This window comes from Gossypium arboreum, chromosome 11 (assembly GCF_025698485.1).
Source record: "Gossypium arboreum isolate Shixiya-1 chromosome 11, ASM2569848v2, whole genome shotgun sequence".
NCBI classification, from domain to species: domain Eukaryota; kingdom Viridiplantae; phylum Streptophyta; class Magnoliopsida; order Malvales; family Malvaceae; genus Gossypium; species Gossypium arboreum.
The window spans coordinates 3,802,692-3,828,353 of record NC_069080.1 but is presented as its reverse complement, the minus strand read 5'-3'; the positions used below and the strand labels follow the sequence as shown (position 1 = coordinate 3,828,353).

At 32.6% G+C, this 25,662-nt stretch overlaps 2 protein-coding genes, 1 long non-coding RNA gene and 4 other non-coding genes across 9 annotated transcripts; 1 reads left to right on the top strand and 6 right to left on the bottom strand.

Moving 5' to 3' along the window:
- Positions 1–57: 57 nt before the first annotated feature.
- Positions 58–162, bottom strand: LOC128284593 (small nucleolar RNA snoR31/Z110/Z27). The gene has a single exon (XR_008275018.1). It is a non-coding gene; the product is annotated as a small nucleolar RNA snoR31/Z110/Z27 (small nucleolar RNA).
- A 100-nt stretch (positions 163–262) lies between these two features.
- LOC128284602 (small nucleolar RNA snoR31) lies at positions 263–358 on the bottom strand. The gene has a single exon (XR_008275027.1). It is a non-coding gene; the product is annotated as a small nucleolar RNA snoR31 (small nucleolar RNA).
- Positions 359–467: 109 nt separating this feature from the next.
- Positions 468–565, bottom strand: LOC128284982 (small nucleolar RNA R30/Z108). The gene has a single exon (XR_008275398.1). It is a non-coding gene; the product is annotated as a small nucleolar RNA R30/Z108 (small nucleolar RNA).
- Positions 566–635: 70 nt separating this feature from the next.
- LOC128284596 (small nucleolar RNA Z107/R87) lies at positions 636–737 on the bottom strand. Its single transcript, XR_008275021.1, has one exon. It is a non-coding gene; the product is annotated as a small nucleolar RNA Z107/R87 (small nucleolar RNA).
- An 8,325-nt stretch (positions 738–9,062) lies between these two features.
- On the top strand, positions 9,063–14,966 carry LOC108479294 (ribonuclease TUDOR 1-like). The gene is made up of 17 exons (XM_017781802.2): positions 9,063–9,449; positions 9,814–9,988; positions 10,245–10,319; positions 10,423–10,539; positions 10,622–10,726; positions 10,828–11,034; positions 11,124–11,339; positions 11,430–11,537; positions 11,844–12,014; positions 12,098–12,295; positions 12,375–12,734; positions 12,827–13,054; positions 13,138–13,326; positions 13,422–13,502; positions 13,580–13,774; positions 13,942–14,319; positions 14,435–14,966. Exons 2-17 carry the CDS (start codon positions 9,830–9,832, stop codon positions 14,639–14,641), a joined length of 2,994 nt encoding a protein of 997 aa, XP_017637291.1. The 5' UTR covers positions 9,063–9,449; positions 9,814–9,829; the 3' UTR covers positions 14,642–14,966.
- Positions 14,967–16,788: 1,822 nt separating this feature from the next.
- Positions 16,789–19,614, bottom strand: LOC108477400 (calnexin homolog). Of its 3 annotated transcripts, none has more exons than XM_017779933.2 (6): positions 19,404–19,614; positions 19,240–19,309; positions 17,540–18,666; positions 17,384–17,455; positions 17,179–17,292; positions 16,789–17,110 (listed from the first exon to the last, which is right to left on the bottom strand). In XM_017779933.2, exons 1-6 carry the CDS (start codon positions 19,491–19,493, stop codon positions 16,958–16,960), a joined length of 1,626 nt encoding a protein of 541 aa, XP_017635422.1. In that variant the 5' UTR covers positions 19,494–19,614; the 3' UTR covers positions 16,789–16,957. The 3 variants fall into 3 exon arrangements, with proteins under 3 accessions (XP_017635422.1, XP_017635423.1, XP_017635425.1); XM_017779934.2 differs by having other exon boundaries at positions 16,789–17,107; XM_017779936.2 differs by having other exon boundaries at positions 17,384–17,452.
- Positions 19,615–21,534: 1,920 nt separating this feature from the next.
- On the bottom strand, positions 21,535–22,876 carry LOC128283424 (uncharacterized). The gene is made up of 2 exons (XR_008273766.1): positions 22,534–22,876; positions 21,535–21,977 (listed from the first exon to the last, which is right to left on the bottom strand). It is a non-coding gene; the product is annotated as an uncharacterized LOC128283424 (long non-coding RNA).
- Between the last annotated feature and the right edge of the window lie 2,786 nt (positions 22,877–25,662).

The window sequence follows — 25,662 nt, the reverse complement described above, 5'->3', positions numbered from 1 at the left end:
GTTCCGTTACCAAAAACAGAATAGTTACCGGGGACATTACTTGCACAATGGTCATCACTCATCATCAGAAAGGAAATGTTCTTCTCATCCATAGCTTTAATATTAAAGCTATGTAGGAAGGTGTCCTAAGATTTTTTTTTTCCAAATTCATCATTTGATGATTATCAAGACATTGCAAGCCTACTAGATTCTTAATCAAGTCTGAAATAAAAAAAAATACACTGAAAAATACTCGAATTGAAATCTTTAAAATCATAGTTAAGCAGATTCAGAAGCAATGGTTTGAACATCACTCGATAATGAATATCTCAGATCAAGTGTTGGATTATATATAAAATTCTTGCTTCATCATCATCAACTACCAAAAATCCACACCTAACAATATAATTCACTAAAAATAAGAAACTAAGAAAATTGGAAAAAAAACTCATTTGATTTATAAAAAAAATCAATGAAAAAAAAAGAGATTGCTCAGTGGTGGCGAAAAAGTTATAGGTTCGATTCTGCCAGCTAATTTCTTCAACAATATCAGAAGAGGGAGCTGTGAATCCTCATTGCAACCTCCAAAATTAATGTTTTCTAAAAAATAATGAAAAACTTCAAAAATAAATTTTAAACGGAGAACGAGAGGAATAGATCGCTCAGTTCAGCGGGGTGGTCGACACGCAAAGTTCTCAGATGAGAAGCCTGCATTCCGGTCTGTTGAGCTTGAATTTCATGAGGTCATCACTGCGATCTTATTTACGATTAACTTCTCCGATGAAAGAAAATCAAACTAAAACAAAACAATCGAAAATTTTTAATAAAAAAATCGAAGGAGATACTGAATTTTAAAAAAAGAAAAATCAAAGTGAAAAGCAGATAACAGGATGAGACTAGCGCAACTGCGACGAAGAAAAATACCATGGTGGCTATGTATTTATAGGAATAAAAATTAGGGTTTTATCAGAAGAATGAGAATAACCTAAACCTAAAACCAGTGAGATCGATGAAGCCCGTGGAAATCATGTGGGTCCTTGTTCCGCCCTGGATCCACGCTTTTACTTATTTGGGCTTAATTAAAAAAACTACGCTCCATGCCTCTTTGAACAAATATTATTTATGCTGAAGGTCACATTTATTTAAATATCCATTATAATAGGATTCCTTTTAAATCAATAATTGAAATAAAAGAGAAAAATTTTGTTAATTCACAGTTGATAGATTTGCAATAAATAAATAAATTTTTAAAAAAATAATATATTCAATAATCAATTTAACTTATTCGTGTCATCATTTTAATTTCTTAATATTTAATATAGCTTAATCATGCTATTATAATTTCTTTATGTCTCTCTTTAATATAGCTTAATCATGCTATTATAATTTCTTTATGTCTCTCTTTTAATCATTATTGTTGATTTAAAAATATCTTACCGAATCTACTATAATAAGATATAATAAAATCTCAAGAAAAATTATACATACAGCACAATTGCATTCATAGAATACGAAATGAAAATTTTATGGCATGATTGGAGATTTAGAAAAACCAATAAAAATACAATAATATGCTAAACTTATAAAACACAAAAATTTAATTATGATACATTAATATTGGTTAAAATATGTTGTTATTTTTGTATTTTGATAAAATTTAAAATTTAATTTCTGTACTTAAAAGTTAAAATTTACGTGTTTTTATTTTTAATCTTACTATTAACATTATTAGTACTTTCTATCAAAATTAAAGTTAGCAGTGACCCTAACCCTCTTAGTATTGTAAAAAAATTAAGTGCTTTTGAGTTTTAAATTATTTATTATTATTATATTATAATTAGTGTCTAAGAAAAAGATCTATTTGTGTTTGACCCCAAAGTTTTTCAAAGTTGTTTTTTAATTTTATTTCTTTTATTTCTTTTATAATTTTTTATGATAAATTTAGTAATATTTTTAATTTAATTAGGTAATTGATATAAAATAGTATTTAAATATTAATTTAACAAAAATAAAGTTTAATAACTGCAATGTTTAAGGATAGATAGTATCTAAATAATAATTAGGTAAAAATAAACTTAAATAATTACAATATTTAATACAAATTGAGCATTTAATTTATTTTGTTTTTCGTAAATTTTGGTGATTAAGATTATACCGAATATGTCAACTTGGCATGTTAATTAGACTGTCATCATATGACATTGTATATGATTGACAAAAACTAAATATGTTAAGTTAACAAATTTTGAAGAAATTACAAACAACTATAATGAATTGAGATTGAAAGAGTAGGGGATTGACTTTTTACTTGTAAAGTACAGGGACTAAATCTTAAATGTTGAAGAAGTACATGGACTAATAGCAATTTTAATCAGTAATGTAACAGCCTAATTTTCAGTGGTATCGAGAATAGAGATTTGAGATCACCAAATCCGACGGGTGAGTTAAAAATTTAATAAATTAATACCTATGAGTCAAATGCGAATATAAAAGCATTTTTGAATTAGTGAATTTGGTGATTTAAAAGAATTAATTAGGTAAATTGGGTCGAGAGTGAGGTATCGAGACCTCGACTTCATAAATTGAGCCATAAATATTTTTAGAAATATTTATGGAGTGTTGGTGAGGTAGTATTAAAATTTAGTCAGAAAATTTTGACGTTTGGGTGGTTAATTAAATAAAAAGGACTAAATTGAAAAGAGTGTAAAAGTTGCTAAAGGATTAAATAGCTCAATTGTCAAATGAGTAAGGACCTAAAGTGAAAATAATCCTAAAGGAGATATTTTTGGCGGCAATAGTTGAGAAAAATCAGGAAATGGATGAAATAAGGGCAAAATTGGAAAATTGTCAAAATTGGCTAAATGGGACTAAATTGGAATATCTAGAACTCTCTTCATTTCTCTTCATATTCATCAGCTGAAAAATAGCCATGGAGGAGGGTTCAAGCTGGTTTTCATACTCTAGCTTCATGAAAGTTTAATTCTTGATTTCTCCTTGAAATTTTTATATTTTTGTGACTTTTACAACTAGGTCCACTTGTTGAATTCATTAGTTTTTGATTCTATGAAAGAAATTTAAAGCTGCTATGAATATGTGCTGGAAGTATATGATGATTTTTCATGAAATTAGAGCTTTAAATTATTTATATGCTGATTTTATTGAAAGAATTGAATAGAAAGTGAATGTTTGGGACCTAATTGTAAAAGAGTTTGAAGTTAGAGTTCCATATGGAAATTCTGAATTTCAATAGTTATGAAATAACTTATAATGTCTAGAAAAAGTATTAATTGAGAAAATTATCTTAATTGAGGGGTTAATTGAGCAAGGACTGAATTGTATGAATTGTGAAATTTGGGGCAAAATGGAAATCAACATTTTGCACTAAAACTGTTTTAGACAGCAGCAGTAGTCTAACTTTGAAAAATCACCAAAAATTATATAAATCGAATTAGAGGATGAATAAAATATGAAATTAAATCTTATTGAGTCTAGTTTCTTATAAAAGAAATTATGTAAGCAATAGGATTGTAAATCATGAGATACAATAACTTTTATGAGACAAAGTCAGAATGATTTCGAGTTCCCCTGTTCTGATTTTGGAAAATCATAAAAAATTGGATAAAAATAATTAGAGGCTTAAATTTATATGTTTAGAATCCTGAATGAGTCTATTTTCAAGAGAAATAAACGAGGACATCATTCGAATCCTGTACAAGAAGATAATTAATTTTTAGTGAAGAAGGGTCGAAACTGTCAGACAGCAGAACAGGGGAGACTTTAATGAATAAACTGTATTAATTGGCCCAACCAAAAATTATGAATTTTTTATGGTAAGAATGTATATGAGTCTAGTTTCAGATAAAATTAGCGGATCTTAATTTGGAGTTCTATAGCTCAAGATAAAAATAATTTAGTGACTATGACACAGATGAACAACTTGAATATTCACATAAGTAGATAGTGAAAATTATGGGTAATGTTACCTACAAGTGTGTTGTTTATACTAAGGATGTGGAATGGAGAGGAGGAGGAGGAAAAATATGTATGAATATTCAGCTAGCATGGCTAATTTGTATGTTTTAGGCTCAAGGACTAAATTGAATAAAAGTAAAACTTTATAGGTAATTTTGTAAAAATGTCGAAAATGACTAAATTGAAGGGAATGAATTGTTTTATTATCTAAATTAATAAATTGAATGAAATTATCAATTTAAGATTGGGTGAAATTTGGGAATATGGTAAAATACCAATATGCCCCTAAATCTTGGTATTTCTGCAATTTAGTCAGGTAGGTTCGTATATCCTGCATGAGCATGTAAATATGAAAATTTAAGTATTGTATCGTATTTTATATGATATTTTGAATTGAATATATGAAAAGAATGTTACATGAAACATGCAAATGAATACTAAATAATATAAATTAATTGAAATTATTCTAAAAATCTCGGTAATGCCTTGTATCCTATCCCGGTCTCAGGTACAGGTATGGGGTATTACAAGTAATATTTCAAGGAATTTTCATTCTTTGGATGATGTCCATTACAAGTTCTTTGAACACCTTTATTAGCCGTTTCAGCAACTTAGTTATAAGTTGTGTGACTGCAGAAAATACCGTCGTGGATGAAGATGAAGATGCTTAAACTACTTGGTGTGCAATGGTGGTCGTTGCAGTGTTGTATGTGAAAAACAATGCAACGGCACAAATATGAAGCTCCAACTGCAATGGAAATATGTTTGTAAGGGTTTCGATCATGAAAAGCGATATCGAAAAACTTGATGAGTATTGCTAGATGCAGAATAGTATTGCCTAGCTCGTCCTTGAGATTTAAGATGTCTTCTTTCTCCATCTCTAGAATCCATTCAACCATAACTTTAATGGCCTCAAACTGGCTGTTCTTGATGGCTAGGCGCAAACAGGTTTCTCTTTTAACTGTCACACCTTCAATACACTCTGTCACTACTCGAAAGCATTTCGCTGATTACATTAACCCTCCCTTTCATAGCTGCAAAATGGAGGGGAGTCTTCTTCTCTCTTCCTTCTAGGCAACATAATATCGTAGTTGATTTGAAAATTTTATACAAAACCAATTATTTTATCTCAGAGGTTAGTTGGAAATAAAATTTTTTTTTTTTAATCCATTTGAAATTGAACTTACCATTCAAATTTCAAGCCAACCCATGTAAACCTTGTACATAGAATTAAAGAAAAATGATACTTATCCTGCAATCCACATTAAGAAGTAGCTACCATCTAAAATACCTGATGTTCAAATTTCAATATTTGCAACTCCTTAATTTCCTTATTATTAGACTACGGCTTCTTTTGTCTAAAAACGATGGTTGTCATGAGAGACCCTAGCCTAGGGAAAAAGATACATCCCTGTATTTCAGTTATTTACTAATTAAGATAAGTGCGAGGCATTGAATCATTTCTGATCCCTTTCGGTAATAATCTACTAATATATTTAGCGACAAAGTGGGTAGAAATTGCAAACAATGGATGATTGACTGAAATATCAGGGGTTATATAATACGCAAAAAAACCTGCTTATAGTCATGGTATGGATTCAAGGCTGTATTTTTCATGGCATATAACAACTCGTTTGATCCATTCTGGTGGCTATGCCTCCATGATGTGATTTTGTATCCATAGCATTCACGTTTTTATTGGCGTTATTTCTTAGGGTTAGATGTTTTTTCTGGTATGACTTAACTTTTCGTTGTATGTTCATATATTTTTTCTTTAATATGTATTTCTTTGAACTTATTTTTTAATGTTTGAGAATCATAATAATTCTTTTCTTTTGATTATAATGATTTACATATTAATGAATTTCTCTTCAAACAAAAATTAAAATATCAGCAAGAATGCATTGAGAGCATGGAACTAGTTGAAGTCTAATATTAGCCCATGCATATCTGGCCATTGGCACGGGATAGCTAGTACATGTGATGCTAATCCAATGTCCAAAGAGAAAACATGCTCTGCTATGCACCCTTAAGAGGTTTTATACAGTAAAAAACCTTAGATCTTACCTTGAAATTCCCAAGCCCAAGTAAGTTGAACCATGTCTAACAACAAAACCATTGTGGAATGAATTGATGAAATTGAAGTATATGGCCGACAACCTAATCTTATGTACCAAAAAAAAAAAAAAGTGGATAAAAACTTTATGTACTAAAAAATTCCGAGAGGGAAGTCATTTTCATATTCTTTCTAATCTTATATTCCCCTTCTTTGTACCACCTCATGAATCTATTTTATGTCATACTGCTGAAAAAAATAGATACTGTAATATTTGCTTGAACAAGCAAAAAGTAGATTCATGTAAGGGAACAGCAAATTGAGGCAGAAAGCGAGGCAGGCTTTATCCACATTCCTTAACGGACAACTTTATTCCCAATGTTGTTTATACCACCAAGCAATGAAATTCATGAATCAAGCGTTGTGGCCCTTTGCCTTTCCTTAAAGGACAAGTAGGTAAGAACCGTAAGATAGTGTTTAAGATACTTTGTCTTTACTTGCTTGGAATCACACACATGCACTGTATAATTGTACAAGTATGATATTATCTTTAAAATACTAACTTAGAATTCTTTTTTGTACATTAGAATATATTTTACATGTGGGTTTTCTTTCCCAGTATCACAATTGAAAAGAAAATATAAAAAAAGGAACTAGCATAGGTTTTAGGTTATTGAACAAAATAGCATGTTTTGCCTTATTGTGCATCCACCGTGGCGCTACACAATCCGTCAGTTCGTCAAATCTTTCTTTTTTATCATTTTTAAAACCTTAACAGATGGATCCAATGATAAAAAATTAACACCTTTGATTATTTTATTTTTCCTTTTCAATTAAATAAGAAACTTAATAATTGCTTTAAGTATTTTAGTTAATAAAATGCTTTTAGTTAGAAGCCATTTCTTTTTTGGGGATTTCTGGATAAGTATTATCCTTAAGAAAAACATGTTTTTCAATTTTTTTATTGTGGAGAAATTTTTTATGGACTTTTTCTATCATATTATTTATGGTCATCTTTTAATTATTCAATAACATTTCAATAATTTTTTTATGTCATAATTTTGGTAAATTTTTATCGTTAAACCTTAAATTTTGAATTCCTAATCCTAAATCCCGACTTCAACTCTCGAATCTCAAACCCTAAACTTTGACCTAACCCCCTAACTTGAGCTTGAGCCTTGAACCCAACCTTGAATCTCGATCTCCAAACTCTAAACTCGAACACTAACCTCTAAACATTTCGAATTTAAGTTTGAGTTCGAGATTAGAGTTTAAAATTTATAATTTAAAGTTTAGGGTTTAAGACTCAATGTTCGGGATTCAAGGTTCGCGGTAAAATAATTATCAAAATTATATGCTAGTAACATAAAAATAATTACTAAAATATCATTAAATAATTAAAAATGAATCATAGATAATATCATTAAAAGGTTCATAAAATAAAATTTATTTTATTATATTTTCAGTAAAGTGTTTGTAGATAGAAGAGTTTTTCAAATACCCAGTGAATCTTGAGTGTAGTATTATTTGGTCTTTTTCTAATATTTTAATTTTACAATTCATATCTAGTGGTAGTGATTGCTTATAAATTACAAAGGAGTATTTTTCACATTCACTATTAAAAATAAAAAGGTTTCGCATATTTGAGAAGAGTTTAATTTTCGCAGTATAATTCGGTGCTTTTCATTTTCACGATCAAAACTCGTTGTTGCTAGAATGTAATTTACATTAGTTTTTAGACTTCTTTTTTATTATACAAGTGTTACTTACATTAGTCCTTGAGGCTAACTTCGTTTACTTTTTTTAAAATTTTAGTGACGGAAACTAATATATCATTCTGACATGTATTATTTGTTTATCTATATATTTATAAACATATAAACTAAGAATGTTTTCATTTTCTTGAAATAATTTAATCTTGAATTTTGTTTTTGTATTACAAATCTTTGATTTTCTTCTTCCAGATTCTCCCATCTCTCTCAAACATTTCATCAGTACCCATTTTTGGACCTTTTTATTTTATTTTATTTTATTTTATTCTGAATCTGCTTTAGATTCCTTTTTTCCTCCGTGGTTTGTTCAAATTCAAATATTGAAGAATACTACCAAAAAAAAAAAAAAAAAAAATCAAGAAAACTCAAATAGACTTCCTCTACTCATCCACGTCTCATTCATTACTCTATTCCTCCACAATAAATAAAAGTGCCCATTTTATAATTGTAAAGAATTGTCTCTACACTAATTGATATTAATTTAGTTTTTTTTTTTTTTACTTACACCTTTTGTACTTGGAAAAAGCAATATAAGAAATAGTTTGAGTTGAGGCCATGAGATGGGGATGGAAAAGACGTAGATTTTCATGAATAAAATATAAAAAGAATAGCAAAATTGAGGATAAAAAAATAGCTCATGGAAACCGAACCTTGTATAAAGAAAATTAAAACCCAGAAAAGTCGGAATTAAAAAAGAAATCTATATATTATTTTCTGGGATTTTGTTTAATATATATACAAGGAGATTTCTTAGGGTTTTTTTTCTCACAGTTTAATATATTTTTCTTTATTTTCTTTAGTTTTTCTATTAAGCATTTACTATGTAATTTTCTATTTTAAGATTCTTCACATATTTTCAGCCAAAAAAAATTTTGAATGTTGATTTACAAACATTTGGAGATGAAATTGTTGTTGGTAAGTGTTTGAAACCTTGTGATCAAAATCAACCTCCATTTGATGAAGAGATGAGTGAGTAGTTAGGTAAGGGAATTGATTCTAAACTTCTAAATGGGTGATAAAGAGAAAAGTTAAAAGATCGAGAAGAACTAAAAAACTATGGTAATAAAATTATATTTTGAATTTTTAGTTACACAGGGTTGATTGATTTTGTCACAATTAAAAAAAAAAATTGATGACATTAGTTGTAGGGCTGGTCTATATAACAGTTGTTAAGTTTAGAGTTAATCTGATCCAAAAAGAGTTTAAGGTCTAATTTGAGAAAAATTATTAAGTTCAGGGATGAATGTATATATTAAGCCTTAAATTTATTATTTTTCCTAACGCATCACTAAAATTTGACGCAATTCTGAATTAGGAAATCTAACCCCATAGGCAGTATCAGTGTCACTTTGGTCAATATCAAAAAGGACCGTAAATTCCGTGGCACTCCATGTAAATTTTACCTAAAAAGGAGGGTATATAAATATTCATCGCCCACCTCGCCTACCTCTCCGTTTACATATTGACCCCTCCTCTTAACACGATCTCCAACCTCTCTCTCTCTCTGATCGCCGTCTCTATCTTGTCTCGTGTTTTTCTTCCTTCTTTAATTTATTTATTTATTTTCCTCTAAAATAACACTGAGATATAATAAACGGAGCCTAAATAAAATCTTTCAATCCATATTTTTGATAGATCAATAAGGCTTCGGTTTTCCTCAGCTGATCCAGGTAAAAATATCAGTACCGATAATTCTTCATGTTTTTAGTATTAGATCTATTCCGTTTGCATTGCTATAATCTGATTTTTTTCATGCAATGATTTTATTTATGTTGTTTTTCGTTGCTTTTGTTTGAGAAATTAACAGATCAAGTTTTTAGATCGGTTCAGTTATTAATATATTGACGTTTTCGTGATGCATGTAGCGTTTTATAAGATTAAACGATGAATTGTCGGTCGTTTCGAAGATGCTATTAGTCCGATGTTACAGATCTGGATTTGTTTGAATTCTATTATTTAGAATTGCAAATGTTTTTTGTATGTTCATAGAAATACTGATGTAGAAAGTGGACTGTTTGCTAATTCTTTATGTAGATCTTAGCCGTTGGCGATGGCGGCTTCAACTGCTAGTGGCACGGGATGGTACAAAGGGAGAGTCAAAGCAGTTCCATCGGGGGATAGCTTGGTGATAATGGCCTTGACCAGTAACAGGCCTGGACCTCCACCTGAGAAAACCATTACCTTGGCTTCTCTCATTGCTCCTAGACTGGTAAAGCTCATTTGAATGCAAGTTTGCTTTTGGATTAGTTCGCTATTAAATGATGGTTTGTATGTTTGTTTTACTTTTTCTTGCTGATTAATTTAGTTTTTGTTTGGATAATGATTTTGTTGGATGAGAGTCGCTTTATGTGTTTTAATTGTATAATTTCCAACGTCTAAGATAAACATTTTTGTTGCATATCTTTTGAGTAAAACTTCCAGCTGATGCTTATTTTCTTGCTCTTCCTTTTTCCTCTAATTAATAGGCCCGAAGAGGAGGTGTTGATGAGCCATTTGCCTGGGACAGCAGAGAGTATTTGAGGAAGCTCTGCATTGGAAAGGTGCTGTTTCTTTTGAATTATTCTGGTTATTGTTTTTACTTGTTATAGGTGACGCTTGGTTGTTTAGAACATGTGTATCTAAATTAATTTATTCTGTGTTCAGGAAGTCACTTTTAGAGTCGAATATGCAGTACCAAGCATAGGCCGAGAATTTGGGTCTGTTTACCTTGGTGGTGACAAAAATGTTGCAATGTTGGTTGTCTCTGAAGGCTGGGCTAAGGTTATTTGCTTTTCAGTTTGTAAAAACACTGGGAAAGGTTTATTTTTTTTGTACTCAGTTTAACTGAGCTGGGCTTCTACAGGTTAGGGAACAAGGACAGCAGAAAGGGGAAGCAAGTCCTTTCCTTGCTGAATTGCTACGTCTTGAAGAACAGGCCAAACAACAAGGCGTGGGTCGATGGAGCAAGGTAATCTTTTTCCCCTTTGTAGCAGTCCATTATATATTTGACTCACTGATTTAGCAAAGAGTAGTTTTTAACGGTCATGATCTTTGTAATTGTGGTTGTAGGTACCTGGTGCTGCTGAGGCTTCTATACGTAATTTACCTCCTTCTGCCATTGGTGACCCAAGTAACTTGGATGCCATGGGTCTTCTGGCTGCAAATAAGGGCAGTCCAATGCAAGGTATCGTTGAGCAGGTTCGCGATGGTAGTACTGTTCGAGTCTATTTGCTTCCAGATTTTCAGTTTGTGCAGGTCTTTGTTGCTGGTATCCAGGTACAAGTTCTAATTCATAACTTTTAGTCTACTTTTTGGGGTTCATCATATGAGTTTGCTTTTTGAATATCCTTTTCCTGTTTATTTAGGCCCCTTCAATGGGTAGAAGGGCTGCTGCCGAAACTGTTGTTGAAACAGATTTGACTTCTGATGAACAAAATGGAGATGCTTCAGCTGAGCCACGGGCTGCCTTAACATCGGCACAGAGGCTTGCTGCATCATCGACAGCTTCTTCTGAAGTTTCTCCTGATCCGTTTGGACCAGAAGCAAAATATTTTACAGAAGTTCGCTGTTTGAATAGAGAGGTGAGGGAATGAATACTTTTAAGTTGACAAGTATCATTCATGTATGCATTCTTTTTGTATAATAGCCTAAATTCAGGGTTAATTTTGTAGGTTCGTATTGTCCTCGAAGGTGTAGACAAATTCAGCAATTTGATTGGGTCAGTTTATTATCCTGAAGGTGATACAGCAAAAGACCTCGCTTTGGAGCTTGTGGAAAATGTATGTTCTTGGCCCCAACATTGGTTTAATCAATGATATAACATTGGACTATTACTGAATTATAATTTATAGAATTCGTGTTTTTTATTTAACATAAGTTAGTTTTTTTTCTTCTTTTGCTTGTAAATTTTATTATACCCTCGTCAGTTTATAGCTAAACTGTTTCTTGGTTTATCCGAGTCATTTCATCCTGATATTTTTACGAAACAAAACATGCATACTTCCTTTCCATGAATTTATGTTGATATACTCTGAATTCTCTCTCTCCCCTCATCTCTCATCCTAACCATTTCTTCTCAAATAAAGGGTCTAGCAAAATATGTTGAATGGAGTGCTAATATGATGGAGGATGATGCCAAGCGGCGTTTGAAGTCTGCAGAGCTTCAAGCCAAGAAAGCTCGGCTGAGGATGTGGACAAACTATGTACCGCCAGCTACAAATTCCAAGGCAATTCGTGATCAAAACTTCACAGGAAAGGTAATGGAATTATTCTTTTCATGTTATTGTATTAGCAGGTTCTTGATTTTGTAATTATTTATGGAAGTATATTTTTTTCTCAGGTTGTGGAGGTTGTTAGTGGGGACTGCATTGTTGTGGCTGATGATTCTATCCCTTATGGCAGTCCTCTTGCTGAGCGCCGAGTCAATCTTTCAAGCATTAGATGTCCAAAAATGGGCAATCCTCGAAGAGTTGAAAAGCCAACTGCCTATGCCCGTGAAGCAAGGGAATTTTTAAGAACACGCCTTGTAGGAAAACAGGTTTGAACACCTGCTCATTTATATCTTATTCTGGTAGTGTTGAACATATATTTTTAATTTGTCAACTTGCTTTTATTAGGTGAGTGTACAAATGGAATATTCCAGGAAAGTCCCCATGGCAGATGGAGCTCCTGCTGCATCTGCAGATTCAAGGGTAATGGATTTTGGCTCAGTCTTCCTCCTGTCTTCCATCAAGGGTGATGGTGATGAGGTTTCTGCAGCAAACGCATCTGCAGCTGGCAGCCAGCAGCCTGGCTTGAATGTGGCCGAGTTGGTTGTTGGACGTGGCTTTGGCACTGTGATAAGACATAGAGATTTTGAGGAAAGATCAAACTATTATGATGCCCTTCTGGCTGCTGAATCCCGTGCTATTTCTGGGAAGAAGGGAATTCATTCTGCGAAGGATCCTCCGGTCATGCACATTCAAGACCTTACAATGGTTGGTGATCTCCTTTTATTTTGATTATTTTCTTTCTGTTATATTTCTATTTCTTATCTGAATTCCAATTTCCATTTCTTGTATACTACCAGGCATCAGCCAAGAAAGCTAGGGATTTCCTGCCATTCCTGAATCGTGGCAGGATTCCAGCTATTGTGGAATATGTCCTTAGTGGTCATCGTTTCAAGTTGTTGATCCCAAAGGAAACTTGTAGCATTGCCTTTTCATTTTCTGGTGTCAGATGTCCTGGTCGCGAGGAGCCCTACTCAGATGAAGCCATAGCTCTGATGAGACGAAAGATCATGCAGAGAGATGTGGTGGTATGGGTCTCTCTCTGTCAACTGCTTGTCTGCCATTTTTGTATTTGTTTTTGTTTTTAATTAGTGTATGTTTTTCTACACAGGTTGAAGTTGAAACTGTTGATAGAACTGGAACATTTTTGGGATCTTTGTGGGAATCAAAAACCAATGTGGCTGTGACGCTTCTTGAGGCTGGCCTGGCTAAGCTACAAACTTCATTTGGTAGTGATAGGATTCCTGATGCTCATCTTCTTGAACAGGCTGAGCTATCTGCCAAGAGGAAGAAGCTGAAAGTAAGAAGCAGTTCATATCTTTCTTTTGCCAATTTTCTTTTGCTAATGCTAATTAAACTTTCTGGCTTTATTTATCTTTACGCTTTTATGTGTAGATTTGGGAGAACTATGTTGAAGGAGAGGAAGTTTCCAATGGACCTGCCACTGTTGAAAACAAGCAAAAAGAACTGCTACAGGTGCTCTAAGAACTGAACTAAATGGTGCTTTTCTACTGTCAAGAAATCGGTTAATTTACTTTTCTTGTTATTTTCAGGTGGTGGTTACAGAAATATTGGGTGGCGGAAAATTTTATGTCCAGACAGTGGGAGATCAGAGAGTATCAGCTATCCAAAAACAGCTTGCATCTTTAACTATCCAAGAAGCTCCTGTGATTGGTGCCTTTAACCCTAAGAAGGGTGACATCGTCCTTGCTCAGTTTAGTATGGATAATTCCTGGAATCGTGCAATGGTTTGTTCTAACTTCTGTGTCCTTTGTTTTATTCTTTTCAATTCTTTTTTGTATGGCTTATATTTTACACTTTCGTGGGGATGGCCTTTTCCTTTCTTGCTTGCCTGTTATGCAATCTTTGTATGCCATTCTGACATGTTCTTGTATTCCACTTTTGCCTTGTGAAGATTGTCAATGCACCTCGAGGAGGAGTTCAATCTCCTACTGACAACTTTGAAGTGTTTTATATTGATTATGGGAATCAAGAGGAGGTTCCATACAGTCAATTACGACCTCTTGATCCTTCATTATCAGCGTCTCCTGGGCTTGCTCAGCTATGTAGTCTTGCATTCCTTAAAGTTCCGAGCCTGGATGATGAATTTGGTACCGAAGCTGCTCAGTTTTTGAGTGAGCAGACAATGGGAAGCTCACTGCAGTTTACTGCTATGATAGAGGAAAGGGATGTTTCTGGCGGAAAAGTCAAGGGAAAAGGAACTGGCACCGTTCTCATTGTAACTCTCGTTGCTGAGAAGTCAGACCTTAGCATTAATGCTGCAATGCTCCAGGTTTGAATGAATTATTCGTTTCTATTTTACCAAAAAAAAAAAAAAAAAAGATAGAGACAAAGATGATCATCTACCATGCTTATCTAGTTTCTTGACTGGTTGATAACTATTTCAGGAGGGACTAGCTAGGTTGGAGAAAAGGAAGAGATGGGAATCCAAGGATAGAAAATCGGTGATTGACAACTTAGAGAACTTTCAGGAGGAGGCAAAAACTGGTAGGCGTGGAATTTGGCAATATGGAGACGTGGATTCGGATGATGATGAGGATCTTCCTACACTTGCAGCAGCTGCTGCTAAGAAGACGGGGGCTGGTCGCCGATAGATTTATTAATATTAATCACTTGAAGGTAAACCCCTCCTTCACTTTGGGAGTTATGATTACCCCAAATGAGTACTTTTAGTAGTTATATAGGTAGTTAAAAGAGCACCTAGAAGAGATTCTCAGCCTAAACTTGCTTAAATTTTGACTGCTTTTCTTTTTTCTTTTTCTTTATTTAATCCTTTATTTTTGGTAGCGCGGCTGACATTTGTTTTGAACATTGTTTAAATAAGGCTGAACTGTAGCACTTCTCTTTTGTTTCCATGCGAGGACGTTATAGACATTTTCTTTTCCCCGTTGGAAAGAGTTTATGGATGTTTTCTTGTGATCTTCTATACTTGTTATAAAACCAAAAAACTATAACCTCTGAGTGATTGAGTGAGTTGGTGTTAATGGAAAATTTAATATATTTTTCTTTTAAATCATAATAAATAGTGTTTTCGTTTTTCTTTAATAATAAGATTTATAAACTAGATTTTTATCACTCCACTTATAATTATTGTTAATAAATTTTTTAAAAATATTTTTACATATTCGTATAACTTCAAAAATTAAGTATTTGTTCGGAAAAGAAAGTCTTAAAATTATGTTTACAAACAAAGATAAACATCAAACTTTTTCATTTTGTAACATAAATAAACAGATTTATTCATATTATGAATTTGGGTTTTAAATTGTTCGGTTACAGTATTTGCTTTAAAATTTTGAGTTCCGGTTTTGGATTATTTTCAATTTACGTTTGAATATTTTGAGTTATAATTATTTAATTAGATTTAAATTATTTTGAATTTGAATTATTTCAAAGTTATGTTAAGTTGTAAATCAAATTTATCGAGTTTGAGATATTTTAAGTTTAATTTTGGAATTTTAAAATTTAAGTTGTAAATTAAAAAGTAAGTTTAAATTTAAATAAATGTAATTGGATTTTCAAATTTGATTTGAAATTTGTACATCAAACCAATAAAAGTACAATATAAATGTTAAATATTAATCAGTCTACAGTAAAATATTAAATCAGATTTGGTTTTATATACACGGAAAAATACTTGGAAAATATTACCAAAAAAGGAAAATTACTAGGAAAAATGTTAATTGTACCAATCACTTTGAAGAGGTGATTAAGAATGTGATGCTAGATTTTGAAATTATTATTAAATAAAATTTAAATTTTGTTAATTTTTAATTTTTATTAAAAAGCAAGTTTAAAATTTTTAATATTTTTATTAACAAAAGATTGTTTATTCTAAAAAACATAATTTATCAATTTATTTTTAAAAAATAAGCAAATTGATATAGATTAAATTTTAAAAATATTAAAAGAATAACGTATTTAATTTAGAATATATATATTAAAATTTAATTTCTTAAATAAATATTAAATTTTTTTCAAAATTCAAATTTTCTAATACAACAATCGTGTTCCATTCGAACAATATTTCTATTATTCTATTCTATTACAATTATATTTAATTCCAACAAACCAATCATATTATAATATCTTTTAATATTATTTTTGTTTTATATTTTTAAAAAATCAGTAAATTAAAAAAAGAATTTCAATAAAAAATTTTGTCAGATCAAAAATTCTTGTGGATATTTAACGGAGTCAAGGTTTTTTACTAAACTAGGACAAAAAAAGAAAAAATTCAAAATAATACAAATGAAAAATTATGTACCAAAATGGTACATTTGAAGTGGTGTCGCCTATGGTAAAAATATGATCACCCCATGTCCAATAAAAAATTACTGTTGCTGTCTGTTAAATTGCGGCACCCTTATTCCTTTTTTTCAGCTGTCATTCTAAATAAAACAATTACATAATAGGTCCCTGAATATATTATATTATTACATTTCAATCCCGTGCCGCAATTTAACAGACAACAACAATAATTTTTGATTGGACATGGGGTGGTCATGCCTCTGTCATAGGCGGCACCACCCCAAATGTACCATTTTGGTACATAGTTTTTCATTTGTATTATTTTGAAATTTTTTTATTTTTTTTGTCCTAGTTTAGTAAAAAACCCATGGAGTCCTCACTGGGTTTTCAGGTGTTAATGATTGAAGTGGATTGAATAAAAGCCATGCTTTGGTTTAACAGGCACATCATAAACCGCCGGTCTACTTGGGCAGGAAAAAAAAACGTCTCATTTACAATTTTCCTTTCATTCATTCATACATCAAAAACATTCAGAAGTGAAACTCAAAAATCAACAATTACCAAAAATGTTTCAGCTACGGAAACACCTAAACCGCAAAAATAAAAACAAAAAAAACTGCGCAAAAGTGAAACTGATAATCACCAGCCAAGCCAAGCTTTCAAGTGTCACGCCTCCTTTGGCGGGGAGCAGCACCACCAGTTTCATTCTCCTTTTCCTCCTCCTTTTCCTCTTCAGCTGGCTTTTCTCCACTGCTTCCTTGATCATTTGATGTATCAGCAGCCACCTCTGTTTTCTTCTCTACTCTTGGCTGCTGCGCATAGTTTTATCCAATCAGTTATTCAAACACGAAAACACGGTTACCAGTCAGGAAATACTCACTTGTTTCTTCCCACTAAAAATGAGCATGAAGATAGCTGTCAAGATAACCACCACAATGGAGACCAGGACACCAATGGTGAGGTTGGGTTGTTTCTCACCCTTCTCAATGAAGTCCTACAAGAAAGAAAAAAAAACTCAAGTTTTTGATGAAATCCACCAATGAAACAATAATCTGCATATGAAAAAGGACACTAAAGGAACTTACAAGAATTTGGAGCTTATATTTGCTTAAGAAAGGAATATCAGCAAACTTGTATAGGACATCGAAGACCACCTTCTGCAGCAGAGGTATGGAGAATGTTTAGTTATATGGTATAAAAGAGTGAATCACCAAAATAAGTAAGCATGCAAGAGCATTTACCTGGAAGCCACCGAGATCATCCGAACCTGCAGCTTCTTCCTCCGCCTTCTGTTTTTCCTTCTCAACCACAAACTTCGGTTTCCATGTGGTGTCCCGGTATGACTTAGCAACATTCTCGTCTTTGGCTATCAAAATATTGTCAAACAATATACCTTCTTGCATTGTCCAAATCTCGATACCAATTGCAGCGATAGGGTCAAAGTAAGGCTTGTCAAGCTCGAAGTAGTTAGGGTTTGGGATGTCCCGAGGCTTCCAAATACCCTTGTAATTGGGGTTGTCGACTAGAGGAGGATTCCATATTCCTTTAAAAGCTGGGTTCCTCTTCATCGGTCTCTTCCATTCACCACAACCAGGAGCTGTCTGACACTTTGGGTTGTCAATTTTGGGGGCTTCCCATACACCATCCTCTTCATCATCCCAATCTTCTGGCTTGGTTGCCTCAGGATCATCTATCTCTTCAGGCTCATCGTCTAACCATCCTTCCGGTTTCACAGCCTCCATATCTTCAATTTCCATGGGTGCATTTTCATCCCAATCATCAGGCTTCACAGCATTAGGATCAGGAATTCTGACTCTATCGTCCCAGTCCTCGGGTTTCTTTTCATTTGGGTCAGGAATAGTCTTGGCAGCGATAATTGGAGGATCAAAATCTTGAGCTGAGAGGAAGTTTCCCTTCTTCTTCACCTCTCCATCAATCAGAATGCTAATCTCATTGTCAGGCTTCAAGATGGCAGTATAGACATGAGAAAGCTTGTCAGATGGGACGCGCGGTGGGTCAATAAGATGATGTTCAACATATTCCCCAGATTTAGGATTCTTCTGCTTCAGGATAAAGTGCACCTTGTTTGTTAATCCACACATGTCAGGGCCAAACATGATAGAGTAAGGGGATCCATTGTCAAATTCCTTAGGCTTCCACCCAGCTTCCTGAGGTCTAAGGTATTTCAGGTATGCACCACCACATTCAAGTCCATTCTGGAAGCGAGCCTCGTACTGAAGCACAGTGGTTCCATCCCTGAGATTCACAGGCTCCTCCAGCTCTTTCACTATTGCGTACTTCCGTGCCTTCTCGGTCACTAGAAGCCCAAAGTCATCGTGCCCTTCACTCTCTGAATGCTCCCATATACCTGCAACCCCCGAAACCACATCAACGTAAATTTGTCACTCCCTAAAACATGCAATAGGCACATTGAGGTACATTAAATGGCAAAAAAACCGTAAGTCCAAAAAATTTCAGGGTATACAATTCGACATCAGAAAAAAAACATCAAATTTCCAATGCATCACAAAGCTAACAAAACAGGATCCAAGACATGGTATAAATTACAGCCATCATTAAAGCACCTTATCACCATTTCCACTTTTTTAATGATCCATCTTTTTATCTTTCCTTCTATGCATATTTGGCTTCTATAATTTCAGATTATTAAAGAGCATTTTTCTTAATTCTATTTCAAGTACAATGTTCCAATCCAGGCTATAATGTCCATATCATCATTCCAGATAGTATCTTCTCTAGTACGATAATAAGCTTGCATGATCAATACAATTTAAATAGCAAACAATCAAATAAGACAATCCAAATATCGAATAAATCAACATTTTCAAACAAAATAATAAGAAGAGGAATGACAGAAACCGAAATCTATACGATGATTTCCACTGATGAGATCCATGAAAGGAAAAACAATAACATTCACCTTTATAATCATCTTTTTCAGAGACGATCCATCGCCCATTGAATGGCTCTTCAAATGAATCATAAAAAATCTAAAGCAAATCCAAACAAAACAAAAATTACATTCTTAATTATAACAGATTCAATTATTCTTAGCAGATCGACGTGAATATAAAAATGAAATACCGCAGCATCATGATCAGCGGCAATGCAGAGAAGCTGCATCGACGCGAACGCTAAGAAGACAAGAAGCGCAAAACGCCCCATCATTATCATCAATCCAAAGAACCCTAGCACTGATTACAGATTGGAAATCTTTTCTTTCTTATATATTCTTTTAATCTGAATCCTAAATCTAAGACTAAAAATCGAAGCTTTAACCGTATGTTGCTGATTTTTATAGATCTTCATGGCACTGTACAATTCGTGCCACGTGAAGTCAGCAAATTGATTTTTGACACGTATGCAAATCAAGCAACCTACCTTCTGCAGGATATTTGGAATAGTACTTTTTTTGGAAAACCCGTTTTTATTTATTCTTTGCTTAATTGTTTTGCCGGATCTAAAAGAGGGAATGGTTCGGGTCAGGGCCCATTAGTGGATCTTGATTTCCATGCATATACCATCATCACCTTAATAGTATTCTTTTTTTTTTTTATAAAAGAAAAAAAATGGTTTAAATTCGATAAGATGATTTTCTTTTTCCATGTATACACTTGCAGCTGAGGCAACATCTAACACAAATTATGAGTATGTAAGGGATTTAATAAAATTGGCAAGTCTTGTAACTCTTGTTCCACCAATAAGAAAGGCAGGGAAATGTCCCATGGCATGGACTGGCTTTGTCGTGATTTCTCAAATGAATCATGGTTGTAGGGAAAGAGGTATTCAGGAGCTGTAAATGAAAGGCGGCATTTGTGGTCATTTTCAGATTAGTTTGCTACACTTTTATGATTAAAAACCCATTGTAGTTTAAGTGAAACTATTTTTTTTAATTAAAATAACTTCAAGCATGTTTGATAATAATCACATATTTACATTCAGACATTTAAGTAAAACGCCCGAATGGAAATCTGAGAGTATTACAGCTAAGGGTGGTGGATAGGCAGAATATGTTTTGGTCATGGTGGTAAAGCTGAGTTCAACGCTATTCTAGTTATTTGTCTTTTGTTGTTTTATTGTGATCCTTGTAGTATGTTAGATCTGGTTGATGTTTCTTATGATGTAGCTTCAGCTTTGATGAAGGTGTGTTGTCTATATGTCTTTTGTTTGATTGGCGGGCATCTGAATAAAGTGTTTATTTGTAAGTTTGACCACTCTGGTCTTAAGCTGCTTTTGTCTTTATAATGAAATAAAATATTGCATAATAATACTAATAAAATGTCAAAGAAAATTGCACAATTCAGAGATAGAAATGTTGGAGAAAGGATATATTTCGTATCGGTTTTATTTGTATTTTAATTTATGTTTATTGATGGCTGTTGTTGAGTGTTTTTTAGAGCGAAAAGAGAAAATAAGAGAGTAAACATGGGAGTTCATTATCTGTTTTTGAAAATATGACAGAAATTACTCATACTTTACCTCTTAATACTATCTTTATGTATCTGCTTTACCAAATCAGGCTATCCAAAACACCCTATCATCTTCCTTATTTTTTTTCTTTTGTGAAGGTCTTGTCCTGTGTAAGAGTTGTTCCCTTTTCCCTCATAAAATAAACTTCAAAGATCTATTATGTATTACAGCCAAGAATATTATTTTGTTATGATTGTGAGTATTGACCTTAGTAGCCAAGTTTTTAGACAAGCCATTGTTAAGACTTCAACCCAATTTATTGCAGTAATGTTAATTCTGACATGTTTTTGGGGTGATTGACAATCTTATTCTAATAAATTAATTGTATAGTTGTTTAAGGTTGGTAATATATTTATGCTTTTTTTCATGTATAGTATTATTGAAAATGCAGCAAAGCCATCTGATGATGCTCTTATATATAATAGAAAACTGCATGCATTTATAAATTAAGCAGTGATCAGCTATATGAAGTTGAGGTAAAGTAGATGAAAAAAGCTACCTGGTTCCAGCACAGCCATCGAGATCGAATCGGATCAATGAATAGAAAGACAGCCAATATTCTATAACGCTCTCACCTCAACGGCTACTCCAAGTAACAAGGATTTGCATACCCATATACCAGAATAGCCTTTGAGGGAGAGAGTTAAAGATTGTTGGGTCTCTTGGTTTCCTCTGATATCACTTGCAAATGAAATGAAAAAGGCAGGTCAGGTCAGGTGTGTTGAGTAATAGTTTAGCTATTGGATTTATTTATAGAGAGTACTCCACAATGTAGACTGCATGTTATTACTTATTAACCAATGAAAGCAACTTACAAAGACATTTCCTGGTATTTTCTGACATGTTATGAAAAGCCCCAAGATGTTGAAAGCAAACAAATGTTTTGTTTAATGGGAGTGTATCCTTGGTAACATCCTATGAACTCGGAACAACCGTTGGAAGGGCTAGTGCCGTTTGGATCCCATCATAAGTTCTAAGAACCAGAAGACAAGAAAACATAATCTCAATGCAAGTAAGTTTCAGAGATCTTGCCCCTTGTACCTCTATGATGTTTCTCAACCCCTAATAAATATATATATATTTATAAACTCTAAATCAGGGAGCTTATCGACGTGAAGTCCTCAAGGAATTAACGAGCTGCAATATGCCACGTGCACTGGTGGAAATGACCCTTAACCATCTCTGGAGCTGCAAGTAAAAAAAAAAAAAAATCCAATTAATCGTAGGGGTCTCAACCCGATATTCCACTTCTCAACGTCTCGACCCATAAAGCGTAACTCCCGTTGGCGAGTATGCCAAAGTTGAGTTACACTAACTGTTGTGGCTCCGAGGCTTTCCATGTTTTGTTTGGTATATTGGGTAATAATAATATTAAGAAAGGTCAACTTTGGCCATGTAGGATGACAAATTCACGATTTTTGCACAACAATTCCTTTTTTGTCAGTGATTGTATTCGGAATATTTGGGGTCTGCAACCTTTTGTGAGACCCTACACTTCTGATGCACCAAACTGTACGTGTAATATATTGAAGCTGCCAGCTGCTAGCTTCAGTGATAGAGTAATACTAACTATCATGGTTGATTACGATAAATATTGATGACGGAAACAACAAAGAAGCAGCCATGAAATCATGTTACAACAGCTATTTAAGGCCTTGAGATGGATCCTAGGATTTGCAGATTATTGAGTATATAGAAACGAACAGGATGTTAAATATATGAGAAATTAGGATCATTGCTTTACCTTTAAACTCCATTTTTTTTTGTTTTTTTGAACAGCTTGAGGAGGCTGCTATAGCAATGCGTGCCTCAAATCATCTCTATATATGCATGCAGCTGAAAGCAATCAAAATTGTGGCGGAATTCAAGAGGGAGTAAGCCTTTCAGTATCCTTCGCAGGCTCCAACGAAGGACATTGGAAGCCTTTGAGGGAAACTGGAACCTTCTCCGTTTAGTTTCTTCATAAATTACTCTACAAATATTCATTTAGATTAATGCTTTCGTTGCTTGTACTTGTCTCATAAACCTCTATGGGCGATGGGTTTATATAGAGATAATTGCCCCTTGCTTTATTTGTCAACTAGCTTTGGATGAAACTCTCACATGCAATAACATCCATCCTTTTACATTACTCCATTGACTTTTTTTTGGCATTTGTGCATGTATTCTGTGTCAACTTGGAACCTTTAAATCTTTTAAGAATAAAAGGATCAGTGAGCTTTTTTAAATTGACTTAATGACTTATTCCATATTGCAAGAGTCAAGTGAATATCTCAGGCTTTTCTTTTCAGGATTAACCTAACCAGATAGATAGTAATATAGATATATGGAAGTTATTCTTTGATAATATTAAATCATATACGTACCCACTTGAGCTGCATATATGCCCTACTTCTCACTATACACACACAATGCTTTGCTTCACTCACTGCTCAGTTTCCTCATCCTAAAAACTCAAATATAATGAACAAATTGTAGGAATCATACACAAATTTTATTTGCTAAAGTGTTCAAGAAGCCCTAAACTTAAAAATTAATTATTTAAACCTTGAAAAAATTCTTGAATTTGAAAAAAAAAAATCAACTGAACTCCTACGAAAAATACGCTCAATGTAGTTTTTAAACTCGAGAAATCTGTACATCTCTGAAATATTTTGTACATCAGTGTCGCTGCAATACGAGGGAGAAGCTCGCAATAAATGAATCAGTCAACAATGGGATCATCTTTCGAATTTTATCTTGCTTTTCTTCTCTCACCTTGCTGCTTATATAAACCAAACATTCCACAATTTAAATCCCTCACCCTATCATTTTGGATATCGAAAAGATAAATCACATGCGAAAGAAAAGACTTATCACTGACCAAACATATAACCTAAACTCTAAACCAAAAAATTTTTGAATTTTGAACACAACCTATGATGCAACTTTGCTCAATCTATCATTTTCTCATATAAGATGTATTAGGGCTACAAATAAAAGGATTTTTTTTTTACAATTTTATTTATTATGATAAGAAAGTGATATCAGTATATATCATATAAGATGTATTAGGGTTACAAATGAAAGGATTTTTTACAATTTTATTTATTATGATAAGAAAGTGATATTAGTTTAATTCAGTAGCACGTGAATCTTCAAAACCTGTCGTAGGTTTAAATCTTATAAAATATGGTTTGGCTCTTATTAGGTCCAAAATTATGTCAAACTGTAAAAGAAAATTGAACAATAATTTGGATTTGAGCTCTTTAGATTAAATTATTAAATTAATTAAATTAAAATTAAAGGAGTCAATAAAAATAAGAGATGTTAGTTAATAAAAAAAGTATGTTAATTAAATCATCACCTCTGTATTATACAGTTACGAATAATTCAGAGATAGTTAAATTTTGTTAAAATAGGGTTTTCAAATAGGATGCAAGTTTTAATATGGAAATTTAAGAAAGGGTTAATGACTTTCACTAAATGAGGTTGTCTTTCTTATTTAGGGTTTAAAAAAAGTCAAAAGAAGAGTAAGATAAAATTTGGATGGACAGTTGGGTGCGGTACGTTGCAGTTAATTCATTTTTTATCTCACATTATAATATTACTACAATATCTAATTTCACTGTCACCGTTATTTTTATAATAATTGCAAACTGTCCATCCAAACTAAACCTAAATCAATATAATGAAGAAAATTATTAAAATAAAATGAATAAATCAATTTATTATTAAAATAATATTGATTCAACATTTATTACTGAAATAATATGTTTTTTACAGTAAAAAAATTTAGTTTGATGGAACCGCGCGCAAATCAAAATTGGGTGTGTGGATTTGGATCTAAAATAGCATAAGAAAATTTTAGGTGATGAGGAAAATGATCCAACTTGTATTAAATCGACATGTGTAATTGATGCGGCATATCTTTCCTGCAAAATCCAAAACCAACCCTAAACTAGAAAATCTTAGGAGAATCTCCCACAGGTTTTCTTTTATCTTCTAATCCTCCGGGAATCCACAATATTGGCTCTAAGTTTCGTGGCAGCACATGGTGGAAGGAAAATATATTCAGAAATGCGTAATTAATACACCATACAGCTCATTGGGGAATGGAATTCTCAAAAGGTGTTACGTTAAATCCATCTTCTCTCTTTCTATAATAATTTGTTAGGTAAAATCCCCATCAATCTTTAATCTCCCCATAATGAAACTAAATCCACATAAATTTAAAGATGTTCCTTTTTAATTATATATGAAATTTTTTAATCAAACATTTCGTTTAAGACTTTTTTTCGTTTTTTAAGCCATTTATATTGAAAACAAAAGAAAATTTCTCAACAATTAATGTTTAAATGTCAATGTTTTGGACATATTTTAAACTCATTTCGGTTTATTTTAGATATTTTAGTATAGAGGATCAATCCGGGATCAATCGATACCTTAATGTGCAGAGATGAAAAAATGTCACGGAATAAATTATTCCAACAACTTTTTTTCATCCCCAACAACTTTTGTTATTCTCATTCAATTTCATTAAGAGCATAATTTTTGGAAACATGCGCATTGTAAAGATTTATTTGTTTACTCTTTTTTATATCATCGATTATATATTAGGAGAGTTTTAACTGAGTTACGAAAATTAAAAAAAATCTAATTTAGCAATAAAACTTAAGGAAATTTCTATCTAAACTTGTGAAAAGATAAAATTGTAAAGATTATACATTAATGTTCCCATAAGGTATCAATTCAATACAGTGAATTGACAAATTCTTGGTTGAGATATACCAAAATAGTAAAAATAAACTATTACAGTCCAATCATTATATATTTATTATATCAAATTAATCCTCTTTTATTTTAAATTTCTTTTCAAATTTCATAAAATATA

Excerpts from the sequence above, each read along its gene's own strand:
- LOC108477400 (XM_017779933.2), bottom strand. The coding sequence starts at position 19,493 with ATGATAATGATGGGGCGTTTTGCGCTTCTTGTCTTCTTAGCGTTCGCG. Across the intron at positions 19,310-19,403 it reads CCGCTGATCATGATGCTGCG|ATTTTTTATGATTCATTTGA; the intron begins GTATTTCATTTT and ends GATTTGCTTTAG. Across the intron at positions 17,456-17,539 it reads ATGATCTCGGTGGCTTCCAG|AAGGTGGTCTTCGATGTCCT; the intron begins GTAAATGCTCTT and ends CCTCTGCTGCAG.
- LOC108479294 (XM_017781802.2), top strand. The coding sequence starts at position 9,830 with ATGGCGGCTTCAACTGCTAGTGGCACGGGATGGTACAAAGGGAGAGTC. Across the intron at positions 10,727-10,827 it reads GCGTGGGTCGATGGAGCAAG|GTACCTGGTGCTGCTGAGGC; the intron begins GTAATCTTTTTC and ends TTGTGGTTGTAG. Across the intron at positions 13,327-13,421 it reads CCAAGAGGAAGAAGCTGAAA|ATTTGGGAGAACTATGTTGA; the intron begins GTAAGAAGCAGT and ends TTTTATGTGTAG.